Raw genomic sequence first — 18,516 nt, 5'->3', positions numbered from 1 at the left:
CCTGGGGTGGCTGAGAACATCGGCACGTAGCTAGTGCACAGCTCCTTGATCTACTGTCACTGCATATGCCCAAGGGTCATGGAGAGGCTCGCCTCTTCCACACCACCATCACTTTTCCCTTCATAGTAGACATCTTCAGGCCACTCAGCGTCATCTCTTCCCTGGGCTGTAAACTGACAAACCTTTAATTCTCTGGAATAAAAGGGCTTAAGAGAATTAATATGGTACACCTTAGGCTTTCAGTTGGAGGTGGGGAATGCTATGAGATAATTAACAGCTCCCAGGTGCTCTTGTACCGTGAATGACCCTTCCCACGACGCTTCCATTTTATGGGCCTGGAGCACCTTTAAGACCATGACCTGGTCCCCTACTTTGAAGGAACGCTCTCTGGCATGTTTATCATACCAGGCTTTTTGCTCTTTTTGAGCATCCTTTAGGTTTTCTTTAGCAAGGGCTAAAGAGGTTCGGAAGGTGTTTTGTAGGTTGGTTACAAAGTCCAGAATATTAGTTCCTGGAGAAGGTGTAAACCCCTCCCATTACTGCTTCACCAACTGTAATGGCCCCTTAATCTCGTGGCCATATACAAGTTCAAATGGTGAAAACCCTAAACTGGGATGGGGTACAGCTCTGTAGGCAAAGAACAACTGCTGCAACACTAGGTCCCAACCATTGGAATGCTCATTTACAAATTTACGTATCATGGCCCCCAAAGTTCCATTAAACTTCTCTACCGGGCCATTTGTTTGATGATGGTAAGGGGTGGCAACCAAGTGATTCACCCCATGAGCTTCCCAAAGGCTTTCCATAGTTCCTGCCAGGAAATTAGTTCCTGCATCTGTAAGGCTGTCGGAGGGCCAACCTACCCTGGCAAAAATGTCTGCTAGTGCCTGGCACACACTTTTAGCCCTAGTGTTGCTTAGAGCTACTGCTTCTGGCTATCGGGTGGCAAAATCCATGAAAGTCAGTATGTACTGCTTTCCTCTGGGTGTCTTTTTTGGAAAAGGACTTAGAATATTCACAGCTATTCACTGAAATGGAACCTCAATGATGGGGAGTGGCCGGAGAGGGGCTTTGACCTGGTCTTGGGGTTTTCCCACCCTTTGGCACACCTCACAAGACCAGACATAGGTAGAAACATCCTTGCCCATTCCCTCCCAGTGAAACGACTTTTCCAAATGGTCTTTGGTTCTGTTCACCCCAGCATGGCCACTAGGATGATTGTGGGCTAAGCTTAATAGCTTTACTCGGTACTTAGTTAGAATGACCAACTGTCTCTGCGGATGCCAGTCTTCCTGGTGTCCACCAGAAAAAGTGTCCTTGTATAAAAGTCCTCATTCTACAACAAACCTGGATCAATTAGAAGAGTTGAGAGGCAGTAGGTTGCTCCGTGCTGCCGTCCAAGCTCTCTGGAGGCTTTCTTCTGCTTCCTGTTCTGTCTGAAACTGTTCCCTTGATGCTGGAGACATCAGTTCCTCATTGGATTGTGGACCTGGGCTTGGTCCCTCTGGAAGCAATTCAGGTGATGGGGTTGTTTCCGTTGACTGTGAACCGCTCTCCACTGGTGCACTATGTTGGGGTTCAGGCTTCAGCTGAGCCTCTTGTGTAGGGTTATCTGCTGCTGCCGGTGCAGGTTCAGTGGGGCCCTCTGATGTTGGGGTTGCAAGTACTGGATTCAGTGCTGGCAATGGGTCTGGTGCTGGTTGTTCTGCCAGTTCCGGTTCTGGGACTGGCTCTGTCTGGATCTCTGGGACTGGATCCACTACTGATGTTGCAGACATTGGCATGGGGTCCGGTTCCATCACCTCTGCCTGGGTCCTGGTAGAAGTTTCCGGAATAGAACTAGGTGTGACAGCTTGCTTAGCCTGGCTGCGGGTGACCATTCCCACCCTCTTGGCTAGCTTCACATGATTGGCCAAGTCTTCTCCCAACAGCATGAGGATCGGATAATCATCATAGACTGCAAAAGTCCACGTTCCTGACCAGCCCTTGTACTGGACCGGCAACTTGGCTGTAGGCAAGTCAAAAGAGTTTGACTGGAAGGGTTGAATCGTCACTTGGACCTCTGGGTCGATTAAATTGAGGTCCACTAAGGAAGCATGGATAGCCGACACTTGTGCTCCGGTGTCCCTCCACGCTGTGACCTTCTTCCCGCCCACACTCACAGTTTCCCTCCGCTCTGAGGGTATCTGGGAGGTATCTGAGCCTGAGGACCTCTGGTGTGATTCCGGTGCAATGAACTGTAATCTGTTGGGGTTCTTGGGGCAGTTGGCCTTTACATGCCCCAGCTCGTTACATTTAAAACATCATCCAGCTGACAGGTCACTGGGGCAAGGTGGGTTGCTGGAGAATGGTGTGGCGGGATGATAAAGTGTCTGGAGTGTTCCTTGGTGTGTAGTTGGGTCCTTGGGCTGCCCCAAGTAGTAGGGTGTGGTCTGAGGGTGTCCCTTCTGGTATCCGCTCCAACTGCGACCAGAATTGTTCCTCTCTCCTCCATCCACCCGTTTTGTTCCAGTTTGACCCACCTCTCTGGTGTTCTGGGATTGCTCGTATTGATCAGTATAAGAAGCAAGACATTCTGCTGAGTCCATTTTCTTATCCCATAAACACTGTTTTATATCCTCCTTGGACATATTCAGGTATTGCTCCTGAGTCATCAAATCACACATTCCTTCAAAGCTAGTTAAACCCCTTCCTTTGAACCATTTATCTAACAGATCCTTCATCCGGTTTATATAAGCCACATTACTTAGTCCAGGTCCTCTCTTCAGAGCTCTTAATTTTACTCTGTAAGTTTCAGGTGTAACTTTAAATTGCTTTAAAACCAAATCCTTGAATTTATTATAGTCAGAAGCCTCCTCAATAGGCATCTTATTGAATATGTCCAGAGCTCTTTCAGTCAATTTTGTGACCAATGTGGTCATCTTGTGAGCTTCAGGAATTTGATGGAGTGTGCACAGTCTCTCAAAGGTGAGAAAATATTCAGCAATATCGCTGAATTCATCATACTGTGGACATAGTCGCTCCCATTTGTGGATTGTTGGGGAAGGATTGTTAGGGTTATTCGGTATATTCTGCTGAGACCTTTGCCTTCTCATCTCCAATGCATGCTTCCTCTCTTTTTCCCTCTTCTCCTTTTCTTTTTCCTTTGCCTCCATTTCTCTCCTGTGGGCAGCCTCCATTTCTTTCATGTTCCTTTTGTTTTTCCTCAGCTTCAAAGCTGGCTAATTTCAACTGCTGTTGAACAGTGCAGTCTGTCATCCTAACCTCTCTGTTTTTAACTAACTTTACACCCGAGAGTTAGAAAGAAAACAGGTCAGGTGCCAGCGAGGTTAGCTGAGCTTCTTAACCCTTTACAGGTGAAAGGGTTTTGCCTCTGGCCAGGACGAATTTTATAGCACTGTATACAGAAAGCTGGTTACTCTTCTTTTTATATTTATGACACACCTCCACAAAAGCAGGTCATGCAGCAGAGCGCTAGCTCTTTCTGCATCCATGCTAGAAGGTCCTGAAAATAAAATGCAGACTTACACAAAAGCAGATAATGATTTGGGAAACAGTGATTAGCTTCAAATTCATCGGAAATCTGGGAGCATTTGGATCTGGGTTTTGGGTCTGAATAGAAGAGGAAAGCTTATCCACTGCGGAAGAGTTCATTCACCCGGGTGTGGAATGGCTGCTCCCCTTTGAATACCGAGTTGCCCTCTCTGTGGATGATTTTACACATTGGGGGATTTTGACGAGTGGAGGAAAAACAAGAACTAGGAGTGGTGGTGCAAGAGAGAGAATCCTGAGCAGAGATTTATCAGTCCCCAAAGTCCCTATCCCTGGCGCAAAGCAAAGAGAATCTGGCTGGCGCCCTGTGTTCATCCTCCATTGTGTTTGGCTAATCTGACCTGGCTAACTTGCTTTGGCTAATACGCCACAGGAAACATATGCCTGTGCTCTGGGATGGTTCTGCCACTCTAGGGAATATCACTGGAACTGGAACCCCTGAGAGTGGGCCTAGCTACTGCTGCCACTCCGGACTTTGTGAGCCAGGGACTAATGCCCAGTCCACACAGACAGTGTTTGAAGCATATCCAGGAAGTCAGGGATGGAGTTTCAGAGGAGCTGCCCACCCACAGATGGGGTCAGACTTTGAAAAGAGCTCAAATGCCATTCAGCCACTTCAATGAAAAGGCAAGATTTTCAAAAGATCTCAGCCCTCATTAGCCCCCATTGACAACAACGATATCTTCTGGGCACTGAGCTATTCTGAACATCTGACCAGTGTGATTTAAAAGTGAGATTAGAATTGGATTTTTTGTTTTTGGCTTGAGTTTGTTTGCCTGTGCTATCCCGTTTGCAAACATTGCTGCGGCCATGCTCCAGAGCAGTGTTTGTACCCTGTTAAGACAGGAAAATACTCTCCCATCATGGTTTTGCCCAACATTGCTCATAATCCTTCTAGGGAGAGTCCAAACTTGGGTTCCAGAGTGATAGTGTAGATACACTAAATCCTAACACTGTACACTTCTATTGCACCTCCATCCAAGGATCTCAATGTGCTTTCCATAGGTTGACCTCACAACCTTCCTTGGAGGGGGGTATTATTAGCCACAGTTTGCAGATGGAGAAACTGAAGAATGGAGAGCTAGGGTTTGCAGTGATTATTGGTCTCTGTGGCTCATTTTTACTTTCCAAAAGCTGGTACTTCTCAGTGTGGAGGTGTTTCCAGGAAACTTAGTCCTGTCAATGGTGGTTTGGCTTGGAGGTTTGCGTTTTCAGAGACAGAAAATAATTCCACAACTTTTCATGGTCAGGGGGCTACAATATGTCCCAATTTATGATGGTCATAACTACCATAGAGCCAATTATAATCTGTCTGCCCTCCCTTGGTTTTCAAATACCTAGTCATTAAACTAATTTTGTCCTCGCAAGTTGGAGATTTTGCTTCTACGAATGTGTCTGATTCTGGCCACAAGGCTCAGTTTGGGCCAGTTTGTGGTGTTTGGCATTTGGCACTCCTTTCGCCCATCCTTTTTGTTCTCTAGAATCTAAGCTTTCATTTAAAAAAAAAAGTCTGTAACTGCTGTGGTTGCTGAGATAGCCTCTAAGTAGCTCCTGTCTGTCATTATTTCATGGATACTTGTGCCATGATCATTCACAGGTTACAACCAAAGAGACAGCTGCTAAAGTCGACATCACCTAACAACATCCTGCTGTGTATTTTTCTTCTCCTAGGAAGAGAATTTGAAGGCGAGGAAGAGTACCTGGAGATCCTAGGGATCACACGGGAGCAATCTGGCAAGTACGAGTGCAAAGCTGCCAATGAAGTTTCCTCGGCAGATGTCAAGCAAGTCCGGGTCACTGTGAACTGTGAGTATATTTGAACCAGATGGGATTGGGCTCCCATACCATGGTGATGGCAGGAAGAGGAGAACATCCTGGCATCCCCATAACCTGGGCCCTATTTCTTTTCAAAGGAAACATGATGGGAATTTCTACTGTTGGACATGCATGCCCTGAAATCAGAGAGACTCACCTGAGAGCAGACCTTATTCCTTAGACTTGGTGAATGATGTAAAAAAAGTATCTGTGAGGTTCCCCTTTCCCTCCCACTATAAGGGCCAGCACAGTCCATCTTTAGCCACTGACATTCAGGAGAACAGTACCATGAACAAAAAGAACAAGGAGTACTTGTGGCACCTTAGAGACTAACAAATTTATTTGAGCATAAGCTTTCGTGGGCTAAAACCCACTTCATTGGATGCATGCAGTGGAAAATACAGTAGGAAGATAGATATATATATACACAGAGAACATGAAAAAATGGGTGTTGCCATACACACTATAATGAGAGTGATCAATTAAGGTGAGCTATTATCAGCAGGAGAAAAAAAACCCTTTTGTAGTGATAATCAGGATGGCCCATTTCCAACTGTTGACAAGAAGGTATGAGTAACAGTAGGGGGAAAAAATAAGCAAGGGGAAATAGTTTTACTTTGTGTAATGACCCATCCACTCCCAGTCTTTATTCAAGCCTAAGTTAATTGTATCCAGTTTGCAAATTAATTCCAATTCAGCAGTCTCTCGTTGGAGTCTGTTTTTGAAGTTTTTTGTTGAAGAATTGCAACTTTTAGGTCTGTAATCGAGTGACCAAAGAGAATAAAGTGTTCTCCAACTGGTTTTTGAATGTTATAATTCTTGACGTCTGATTTGTGTCCATTTATTCTTTTACGTAGAGACTGTCCGGTTTGGTCAATGTACATGGCAGAGGGACATTGCTGGCACATGATGGCATATATCATATTGGTAGATGTGCAGGTGAACAAGCCTCTGATAGTGTGGCTGATGTGATTAGGTCCTATGATGGTGTCCCATCACCTAACAACAGATATGTAGATACCTGCACATCTACCAGTGTGATATATGCCATCATGTGCCAAAGCAATGCCCCTGTGCCATATACATTGGCCAAACTTCCTGCCCACACATCACACAGTTAATAAATAGTTCATAATGCTAGCCATATGTTGCTCTTTTTAGCAAGCTAGTCTAACATATGATTCAGCCCCAGTGCATGGTTAGGCCTGTGGTTACTTAATTTAAATGTATGCCCCAGATAAAAAGAAATAGTAAGAGGACCAAAAAAAATGCCACCATGGTTAAACAATAGAGTAAAAGAGGTGATTAGAGGCAAAAAGGCATCCTTTGAAAATTGAAAGTCAGATCTGACTGAGAATAATAGAGAGGAGCATCTGGCAAATCATGTGTAAGAAGTGTAATTAGTTAGGCCAAAAATAAATTTGAAAAGCAACTAATAAAAGACACAAAAACTAACAGCAAAAAAAAAAAAAAAGGACTCCAGAAGTAGGAAGCCTGCCAAACAATCAGTGGGGCCACTGGACAATCAAGGTGCTAAAGGAACACTCAAGGAAGACAAGGCTGTTGCAGAGAAGCTAAATGAATTCTTTGCTTCAGTTTTCAGTGCAGAGGATGTGAAAGAGATTCCCACACCTGAGCCATTCTTTTTAGGTGACATATCTGAGGAACTGTCCCAGATTGAGATATCAGTAGCAGAGTTTTAAGAACAAATTGACAAATTAAATAGCAGTTAGTCTGAAGGAACTCCGATATGAAATTGCAGAACTGCTAACTGTGGTATGTAACCTATCACTCAAATCAGCCTCTGTACCAGAGGACTGGAGGGTAGCTAATGTAACACCCATTTTTTAAAAAGACTTCAGAGGCGATCCTGGCAATCACAGACTGGTAAGTCTAACTTTAGTAGCAAGCAAATTGATTGGAACTATACTAAAGTAAAGAATTATCAGACACATAGATGAACACAATTTGTTGATGAAGAGTCGACACAACTTTTGCAAAGGGAAATCATGCCCCACTTATCTCTTAGAATTCTTTCAGGGGATCAACGAACATGTGGACAAGGGTGATCCAGTTGATACAGTGTACTTAGACTTTCAGAAAGCCTCTGACAAGGTCCATCATCAAAGTCTTGTAAGCAAAATAGGCAGTCATGGGATAAGAGGAAAGCTCCTTTCAGGGATGAGAAACTGGTAAAAGACAGGAAACAAATGGTAGGAATAAATGGTCAGTTTCATAATGTAGAGAGGTAAATAGCAAAGTCCCTCAAAGATATGTATTGGGACTAGTGCTGTGCAACATATTCATAAATGATTTGGAAAAGGGGGTAGACACTGAAGTGGCAAAGTTTGCAGATGACACAAAATTACTCAAGATGGATAAATTCAAAACTGACTGCAAAGAGTTACAAAGGGATCTCACAGAACTGGGTGACTGGGCAACAAAATGGCAGATGAAATTCAGTGTTGATAAGTGCAAAGTAATGTACCATGGAAAACATAATCCCAACTATACATACAAAATTATGGGGCCTAAATTAGCTGTTACCACTCAAAAAAGAGATCCTGGAGTCATTGTGGATAGTTCTCTGAAAACATCTGTTCAATGTGCAGTGATTAATAAGACTGGGACTTTTCAGCTTGGAAAAGAGATGACTAAAGGGGGATAGGATAGAGGTCTATAAAATCATGACTGGTGTGGAGAAAGTACATAAGGAAGTGTTATTTACTCCTTCTCATAACACACAAACTTGGGGTCACCAAATGAAATTAATAGACAGTAGATTTAAAACAAACAAAAGGAAGTATTTCTTCACACAACACACAGCCAACCTGTGGAACTTTTTGCCAGAGGATGTTGTGAAGGCCAAGACTATAAGAGTTCAAAAAAGAACTAGATAAATTCATGGAGGACAGGTCCATCAATGGCTATTAGCCAGGATGGGCAGGGATGGTGTCCCTAGCCGATGTTTGCCAGAAGCTGGGAGTGGGCAACAGGGGATAGGTCACTTGATGATTACCTGTTGTGTTCATTCCCTCTGGGGCACCTGGCATTGACCACTGTCAGAAGATAGGATACAGGGCTAGATGGACCTTTGGTCTGACCGAGTATCGCCGTTCTTATGTGGCAGTCAAAAAAAGCTAACAATGTTAGGAACCGTTAGGAAAGGGATAGATAATAAGAAAATATCATAATGTCATTATATAAATTCATGGTACGTCCATACCTTGAATACTGCATGCAGTTCTTGCAACCCCAGAGATATATTAGACTTGGAAAAGGTAGAGAGAAAGGCAACAAAAACGGTTGGGGTATAGAACATTTTCCATATGAGGAGCAATGAAAAAGACTGAGACTATTCAGTTTAGAAAAGACTAAGTGGGGATATGATAGAGGTCTATAAAATCATGACTGGTGTGGAGAAAGTGAATAGGAAAGTATTTATCCCTTCACATAACACAAGAACTAGTGAACACCTAATAAAGTTAACAGGCAGCAGGTTTCAAACAAACATAAGGAAGTACTTCTTCACACAACTCACAGTTAATCTGTGGAGTTGGTTGCCAGAGGATGTTGTGAAGGCCAAAAGTATAACTGGGTTCTAAAAAGAAGTAAATAAGTTCATGGAGGACAGGTCCATCAATGGCAATCAGCCAAGCTGGTCACGGGTACAACCCCATGCTCTGGGTGTCCCTAAGCCTCTGACTGACAGATGCTGGGACTGGATGACTGGATGGATCACTCGATAATTGCCCTGTTCTGTTCATTCCTTCTGAAGCATCTGGCACTGACCACTATCAGAAGACAGTATACTGGGCTAGATGGACCACTTGTTTGGCCCAGTATGGCCATTCTTATGCTGTTAAGTTCTTTCTTTGTTATGTGGACATACACCCCTGATAATGCTTTTATTTATATATATATTCTTTGTTAAACAATAATTAGGAATATATTTTGTAGGCATAGAATCCGAACAAGCATGTCAGTTCAAATAGTTGCTTACACTTAATGAATAAATGTATAACACTGAATGAATATATTTAACACAAATGAAAACAATTAGAGCTGGTAGAAAATTTTCCGAGGAATGTTTTTAGGTAGGAAAATGCTCGTTTGAAAAAATCAAAACAGTCCACAGAAATGTATTGATTTATTCAGCCTTTTGACAAAAATTATCAAAGTGATTCATTTCAATATGGTACAGTCGAAATATTTTGTTTCAATAAAGTCAAAATGCTTTGTCTGATAAAGTCAAAACATTTCAACTATATTGTTTTGACTTTTATGTTTAATATAATAGTTGAAGTATTTCAACTATTATGTCAAGTAAATCATAATGTAATACATGACATCTCTTAATACCATTATTAATTATTATTATTATTTTATTATGTTCTAATTTGAAATAAAAAAACAATATTTCAGAATTCCCACAGAATGGGAATTCTGGGCTCTAACCAGCTCTAAAAACAATAAAAGGACATGCAGCATATGCCCAGGAACCATCTCATTCCTCTCTGGACTTCACTTCCCAAACATCAGCACAAACTGTGCTAGGAAAATAGGAAAATCCAGGCTCAGAATCCCCTGCGTCCTTATCACGCAGGTCAAAGATGTTATGGAACACACAGTATGCATCCACGGCTACAGATCAGTGTCACTTTGCTTCATCACCATCTCCCCTTCTATCTTTGTCCTGGCAACACTACAAACTTCAGCTGATGCAATTTACCTTGGCATACAGCTTCCAAAGTTTGTATATCGCTCATGCAGGTGCATATTTGGCTCCTTGTGTCGACACTGTGTATAGTCACCAGGAGTCCTTGTGCTGTGGTGCACAACAGGGAGGTATCCCAGTGTGCAACTTGCATCATCCAGCATACTGTCTTTTGGGAAAATTTGGCACTCCATGCTGGGGCAGAAACAAATCACCCAGGGGTCACTGGGAGCAAGGGGTCTAGAGCCCATCATGCAACTTTCTAGATCCCCTACTGCCATCCATCTCCAATAATTTTCACTCCTTTTTTAAAATTCCACAAACCTGCACAGCCCTCCTCACTGTCCATGTTTTCTGACAGAAGTATGGAGCCCGCATATCTCTGCCCTGTTGTCATGAATGTTGCTAACATGGGATGAAAATCCTCCAGTATTTGCAGAGCCTCAGGAAGAATCACAGCAGCAGGGGACATGACAATTTCGTGGAGGACAGATTGCTGTGGGACATAGCGAAAATTAATTCAAGGTGGTTGGTGGCATTCATGGGACAGCTGCATATGATGGAGTGCCACTCTGGGTTCAATTAACAAACACTGACTGCTGGGATTGCATCATAATGCAGGTTTGGGATGACACGCGATGGCTGCAGAACTTTTGGATGCAACCACCCTCCAGCACATGGGCACCAGAATGACAGCTGCACCGATAGTAGAGACGTTGGTGGCGATCCCTCTGTGGAACTTTGCAATGCCAGATTGCTACCCGTCAGTGGGAAATCATTTTGAAGTTGGAAAATCCACAGTAGCAGCTATTGTCATGCAAGCGCGCAGGGCCATTAATCATCCCCTGCTATGCAGGACTTCGTCTCTCAGCAATGTGCAGGATACAGTGGATGAATTTGCAGCAATGGGGTTCCCAAACTGTGGTAGGGTGATAGATGGCATGCATGTCCCCATTTTGGCATCAGACCATCTTGCCACACAGTACATCAACAGAAAGGGCTACTTTTCTAAGGTTATGCAAACTTTAGTGGATCACCGAGTACCTTCTATGTTGGCTGGTCAGGGAAAGTGTCACATCTTTAAGAACACAGGACTGTTCAGAAAGCTACAAACAGGCACTTTCTTTCCCAACTGGCACATTACCACTGGCGAGTTGAAATGCCAGTAATGATCCTGGGGAACCCAGCCTACTCCTTACTCCACTGGCTCCTGATGCCATAGACCAGCCACCTTGATAGTACCATGGAAAGATTCAAGTACAAGCTCGGCAGGAGCAGATGGACAGTTGACTGCGCTTTTGGAAGATTGAACAGATTCTGGCATTGTTTACTTACAAGATCAGATCTCAGTGAAAAAAATATCACAGTGATTATAGCTGCCTGCTGTGTCCTGCATAATATTTGTAAGGCAAAGGGGGGAAAGTTGCTGACAGGGTGGAGGTGGAGCGGCTGTCTGCAGACTTTGAACAGCCAGCCACAAGAGCTCAATCAGGAGCTATGAAGCTGAGGGAGGCTTTGAAAGAGCACTTTAACAATCAGCCAGAGTAATGTGATGTGGTGGACTGGGCTTTACCTGGCCCTGAGAGCAATTAAGAATTGTGTGGTACTTAGTGTACATCTATGAATATAAAACTGGTAATGCACCTATTAATTTTGCAGTGCTTGCTATACATTCATGATTATTACACTGTGTTTGTTACTGATCCTATGAGTTCTGTCATCCTGTACAATAAGAAGTAGTGGGTGCATTCAGTAACGCTATGCCTTCTGCAGCATGTGTTTGTAAAGTATTACAGATAATTATTTACCAAAAAAATGATTTTTATTGCATACCAGAACCAGTGCAAAAAAGCAATGTGCGGTTAAAAAGACATTCGATAAAAACTTCTGAAATAAATTAACAGAACAGAACGTAACAAGGGGAAAGAATGTTCATATCCGTTTCAGTCCACTTCTGCTGAACATACACCAGCCATGGCTCTCACAGATCAGTCTATAAGAAGCTGTGGTTGTGCTAACTGTCCCCCAGAGTGAAGTGTTAGGGGTAGGGATGTGGCTTCTGATACCATGTGGAATATGGGAACTACAGGCCAGTCAGCCTCACCTCAGTCCCCGGAAAAATCATGGAGCAGGTCCTCAAGGAATTAATTCTGAAGCACTTAGAGGAGAGGAAAGTGATCAGGAACAGTCAGCATGAATTCACCAAGGGCAAGTCATGCCTGACTAATCTAATTGCCTTCTATGACGAGATAACTGGTTCTGTGGATGAAGGGAAAGCAGTGGATGTGTTGTTCCTCGACTTTAGCAAAGCTTTTGACACTTTCTCCCACAGTATTCTTGTCAGCAAGTTAAAGAAGTATGGGCTGGATGAATGCACTATAAGGTGGGTAGAAAATAGGCTAGATTGTCGGGATCAACGGGTAGTGATCAATGGCTCCATGTCTAGTTGGCAGCCAGTATCAAGCGGAGTGCCCCAAGGGTCGGTCCTGGGGCCGGTTTTGTTCAATATCTTCATAAATGATCTGGAGGATGGTGTGGATTGCACCATCAGCAAGTTTGCAGATGACACTAAACTGGGAGGAGTGGTAGATACGCTGGAGGGTAGGGATAGGATACAGACGGCCCTAGACCAATTGGAGGATTGGGCCAAAAGAAATCTGATGAGGTTCAGCAAGGACAAGTGCAGAGTCCTGCACTTAGGATGGAAGAATCCAACGCACCGCTACAGACTAGGGACCAAATGGCTAGGCAGCAGTTCTGCAGAGAAGGACCTAGGGGTTACAGTGGACGAGAAGCTGGATATGAGTCAACAGTGTGCCCTTGTAGCCAAGAAGGCCAATGGCATTTTGGGATGTATAAGTAGGGGCATTGCCAGCAGATCGAGGGACGTGATCATTCCCCTCTATTCGACATTGGCGAGGCCTCATCTGGAGTACTGTGTCCAGTTTTGGGCCCCACACGACAAGAAGGATGCGGAAAAATTGGAGAGAGTCCAGCGGAGGGCAACAAAAATGATTAGGGGACTGGAACACATGACTTACGAGGAGAGGCTGAGGGAACTGGGATCGTTTAGCCTACAGAAGAGAAGAATGAGGGGAGATCTGATAGCTGCTTTCAACTACCTGAAAGGTGGTTCCAAAGAGGATGGATCTAGACTATTCTCAGTAGTAGCGGATGACAGGACAAGGAGTAATGGTCTCAAGTTGCAGTGTGGGAGATTTAGGTTGGATATTAGGAAAAACTTTTTCACTAGGAGGGTGGTGAAACACTGGAATGTGTTACCTCGGGAGGTGGTGGAATCTCCTTCTTAGAAGTTTTTAAGGTCAGGCTTGACAAAGCCCTGGCTGGGATGATTTAATTGGGGATCGGTCCTGCTTTGAGCAGGGGTTGGACTAGATGACCTCCTGAGGTCCCTTCCAACCCTGATATTCTATGATTCTATGTTGGCGGGGGGGAGGGTGTAATGAGACGCTAAAATGGAGTTCCTCATTGACTTCAAAGGGAGACCAGCTCATGATTGTTGAACCTGTAGGTAACAGGAGAGTGCAGCATCTGTGTTTTCTGCTGGAGAAGCCTCATTATGTCCTGGTGCATCTCCCTCTCCGATTCCTGGGTCTTTCTCCTGTCCACTCTTTCCCTCTCCATACTGTCTGCAATATTCATCCTCCAGGCCCTCTGTCTGATGTAGCACTGGCTTGAAGGATCTCCCTGAAGCTGTCATCCCAAGTCCTCTTTTCTCTCCACCTTATCATGGTCTGGCATTCCGTGGGCATGGAGGTTGGGGGGGACTGCTCAAGGCTGCATTGGCAACAACTTCAGATAAAATACATAGAGGTGCCATTGTCAGTATAGTCACATCGGAAAATGAAAGTTAAGTTTCAGAACTCCCTTCCCTGGCTCCCCTAAAGTTTTAAACAAAACATGTTTATTGATACTTCAGTCTTAAAGCACTACTCTTCAGCCCCAGCCATGGTGAGTATGGCCCATGGCATGGTGGAATGAGGAGGGAATGGTTTGTTTGCATGAAACAATACAATTTTGACCCCTATTTCCATGAGTCTGAGTGCAGGGCAGTGCCACGGAGCACTCACCCTATTTTCCACAGGCAGTGGTGATTTTAGCTCATATGTTATTCTTGTGGGTAACGAAGGCACAGAGAGCACACAGAGCTGCTGCTAGCATCCTCATGCCACCCGAGCCCATGTGTCACTAGCCTGTTTACTGCAATGCTGCCTGCCAAAGTCATCGTGGACTGGCATGGGGAAGTATCCTAACATGGAGGAAAAAATAAGGCTGCCATCCCCAGAAAACTTCGGGAGAGGATTGTGGAGTACTTCCATGGAAGTTTCATCAAGACCTCTCGGGAGGATTCAAGGGACATCCCTGTGTATATAAATAAACTGCTCCAATGCCAAATGCAGTGGTAAAATAACCTCTGTTCCTACTCAAGACTCCCCTGTTTATGCATCCAAGGATTGCATAAGCTCTTGTGGTCACGGCATCATACTGGGAGCTCTTATTCAGCTGATTATTGACCACAACCCCCAAACTTTTTCAGACTCATGGCCTCCCAAGACAGAGTCCCCCATCCTATATGGATGACCTACATTCTTTGTTCCTAGATATATACATTTACATTTAGCCATATTAAAGCACATATTGCAAGCATACATTTGCATGCAATCCAGATCACTCTGAATCAGTAACATGTTCTCTTTGTTATTTAGCATTTCCCAAATTTTTGTGTCAACTGCAAACTTTATTGGTGATGATTTTGTTTCTTTCCAGGTCTTTGATAAAAATGTTAAATAGTCTTGGGCTAAGAACTTATCCCCGCAGGACCCCACTCAAAACAGACCCATTCCCTATTTACTGTTACATTTTGAGACCTATCAGTTAGCCAGTTTTTAATCAATTTAATGTGTGCCATGTTAATGTTATATTCTAATTTTGTAATCAAAATGTTGTGTGATAGAAAGTGAAATGCGTTACTGAAGTCTATGTATATTATATTAACACTTACCTTTATCAACCAAACTTGTAATCTCAGCCAAAAAAAAAAATCAAGTTAGTTTGACAGGATTTATTTTCCATAAACCCATGTTGATTTGCATTAATTACATTGCCCTCCTTTAAGTTCTTTATTAATCGAGTCCCATATCAATTGCTCCATTATCTTGCCCGGAATCAATGTGAGGCTGAGAAGCCTTTAATTACTCAGGTCATCCAGTTTACCTTTTTAAAAACTGCATAACATTAGCTTTCAGACAGGCTTCTGGAACTTCTCCAGTGCTCCAAGACTTGCTGAAAATCAAGGTGGTCGGTTGGGTGGTTGCACACAACAAGGGAAAGCTGTTCGGTGTGCTCACTATGCTGGGCAATAAGGAAAGGGCATTTCAAAAATGCACAGGGTTTTTAGAGGGAGGGGTTTCTCCCAGTCTCTGTGACCCATGGAGTTCACAACTGAGACCAGAGCAGTCAGTGTCGGGCATTGTGGGACAGTTGCTGGATGACTGGTACAGTCCACATAGGTCATGCAGTGTCGACAGTAGCATTGTGTTGACCACAGTAGGTCAACAATGGCTCAGCACCTTATGGACAGGTGGTGTCACTGCATCACCGTAACGAGGCGCCTACCTTGGCGGGAGACAAATTTGAATGTAGAAACATGCACAGCTAGGTTGATGCAAGGCAGTTTACCTCAGCCTAACTTTGTAGTGTAGACCAGGCCAAACAAAGCACCCCCACACATCATTCTCTTGTTGTTGTTGTTGTTGTTGTTATTATTATTATTATTATTATTATTATAGTAGTACCTTGGAGCCGCAGTCATGGACTAAGGGCCCTTTGTGATTAGCACTGTATAAACAGAACAAAATGACATCCCCTGCCCCAAGGAGCTACATTTCTGGCATGACTGGGCCAAATAGTTAAATCGCCATGTGTCAACCTCATAATCAGAGTATGGCTTCCTCAGCCAAGGGTCCCTAAGTATCACAGCTGACGCAAAAATAATATTGACATCCCTGCTAAGTGGCGAGAATAGAATCCCTTCCTATACAGGCTTGAATTCCTTAATTATCTGCAAAATGAACTGTCCCAAGCCAGCCTGAGTTTATATCCAGGAAGCACCCTTTCTGATCCACCACAGCCTGCATAAACACAGAGTAGTAGGACAGGACTAAATGTGTGGCCTGAACAGGATGGGACTGGGGGAGGCAAGAAGGGACAGAGTCAGGGGATAAAGCATTGGGAAGGCATATATATCACATATACCATAAGTATATGTGATATTTTATAATCATTTTCTCTGAGTGCCCATATCTACATGCAACATTATGCCCATATCTGCGTGTGACATTATGTGTCTTATCTTCTCTTATTGTCCTGGCTTGCCATCCCCACCTCTGGTTTCTAAAATGAAGTGCCCTTTTCTATTAAATAGCATCAATCATAATGAGATTACTACCTAAAGACTCACTCTCCATGTGTGCAGAAAACATTTACGCTTCTCTTGTGTGAGAGATCAGGGGTTGCAGATTCTTCACAGGCTTCATAACATTATCATAAGCACAACCAGCCCCCACAACATCAAGAGAGCTGTCAGTTTTAGAGAGAGGACTCTTACAAGAGCCTGCTCTTAAGTGATGGCCAAACCTCCAAAAGCCCCCAGGAGTTATTTGAATAATTATCCAAAAGCATAGATGCTTATCCACAAGTCTTGGGTCTTCAGGTCAGGCCAGAAACCTCCCAAGAAGAGATTTTTCTTGTAGAGATTTCCATTTCATCTGCGGCTGGAAATGCCATGGGAAGAATCCTCCTCACAGGATGCTGACTCTGCTGTGCCCTACAGAGCCTGAAAGTGCGGGGAGCAAGGGCAATTCAAACCATAACCAAAAGGAAAAACATTCTTTGAACCTCAAAACATGCTCTTGTTTATCTCCCATTTTGGTTGATGTGTCAGGTCAGTTCTTATTTTATTTAGGGATGGGCCTGAATCAAAATCCCTGGATCTGACTGCCTCCAAACTTTGAATCTGGATCTGGCTCAGCTGGCCCCACCTGTATAAAGGGGCCAAACCAAAACCCAGGGTGCAAACACCCTCAAACTTACGGGAAGGTTAGATATGGATCCTACTTTTGCCACTCAGGCCCATCATTTACCTGAACCAATTGGCAATTCCTAGTCAATATGATTCAGGACAAAATTCTCTTCCCCAATCCACACTATGGGTCCACTATTTATTCTGCACACACAATATCATGCTCAAACACAACAGTGCTGGACTTCTTAGAAGACAGAAAGACTTGCTATTGATAGTAGTGTGAGTTGCATAGGATGAGTGCAATATTTAGGAGCTGCCTCCAATCCTGGGGAGAGAGCTGCAGTGCAGGCTGATGAGAATTTGATCCTTGGGGGTTATATTTCTTGGAAAGTTGCTATTTTAGGCAAGTGCTATTTGCAGTAATAATACCTAATGATCTAAGTCTGAAGTACTGGCAGGGTGGCCTTCTGTCCCGGGTTCCAGGAGAGCAACTGAGATCTGCTGCGTTATCTGTACTTTCCGTCCCAAAGTTCAATCTGCATCAGGCTGGAGGAAGCAAGGCTTTCTTAGCCATAGGACTGGCTGGAGAACTGTGACAAATCCATGTGCTGTGGAGCACAGATAGCCATAATTTAGTCTATAAATTACACACACACCTAGGGAGCCAGGATTAGCATCCTTGTCCCTCAACTCCAAAAGCACTGCCCTCTTTCATGGAAGCTAAAAGAGGGCTGGTACTAGCAGTAGATACTGCAGCCTCTTTGTGGACCCAGCCACCAGAGGACAGCATTGCTCACTCCTGGATACCCAGGAAGCCAGTACATTACAGAACTCACTGTAATGGTGCCCTATTATACCTCTCTTGTGGCTGTTTTCTAAATTCACTGCTCGTCTTTTCTTTTTGCCCATTGTCCCCAGGATGTGCCAATAATGGTATAGGAGAGTTTTGGTGCTGGCTGTTAGCCGCTGAGCCATTACGTTATTTTTTGTGCAACACCTAAGTGCTTTTACAGGTGGACACTTGTTCAATGAAGTACAGTAATCCTTTATGTTGCCCTTCACTAACCCCTTCCATCTGCGGATCTCAAAGCACTTCACAAATATTAATGAATTATGCCTCACATAATGATACCCCCTCTGAGGTGGGTCATTATAATTATCTCCATTTTACAGATATTGAAACTGAGGCATAGGGAAGGAAATAGCTGGGAGCAGACCCCAGAACAGAATCCAGTCATGTGATTCTCCTCCCAATGCATTTAACAAATACAGGGCAATTGCTTGTGAAGTATAATATAAGAATAATATAGGGACCTATTCAGGACACACTTAGGTCCCCGCATCTTTTCTCATGAGTATGTCTTAGTGAGGGGCCTGCTCTTTGTTC

General features: G+C 43.8%; 1 protein-coding gene across 3 annotated transcripts in view; it reads left to right on the top strand.

Moving 5' to 3' along the window:
• LSAMP (limbic system associated membrane protein) overlaps positions 1-18,516 on the top strand; it is a 1,353,981-nt gene that overhangs the window by 1,302,305 nt on the left and 33,160 nt on the right. For all 3 annotated transcript variants that reach the window (XM_073308901.1, XM_073308909.1, XM_073308893.1), the window contains one exon: positions 5,224-5,358. In XM_073308901.1, coding sequence (XP_073165002.1) covers positions 5,224-5,358 — 135 coding nt within the window. The remainder of the gene's footprint in view (positions 1-5,223; positions 5,359-18,516) is intronic.

This window comes from Lepidochelys kempii, chromosome 1 (assembly GCF_965140265.1).
Source record: "Lepidochelys kempii isolate rLepKem1 chromosome 1, rLepKem1.hap2, whole genome shotgun sequence".
NCBI classification, from domain to species: Eukaryota; Metazoa; Chordata; order Testudines; family Cheloniidae; genus Lepidochelys; species Lepidochelys kempii.
Note: the sequence above shows the minus strand (reverse complement) of the source record. Positions and strands in the feature narration are given on the sequence as shown.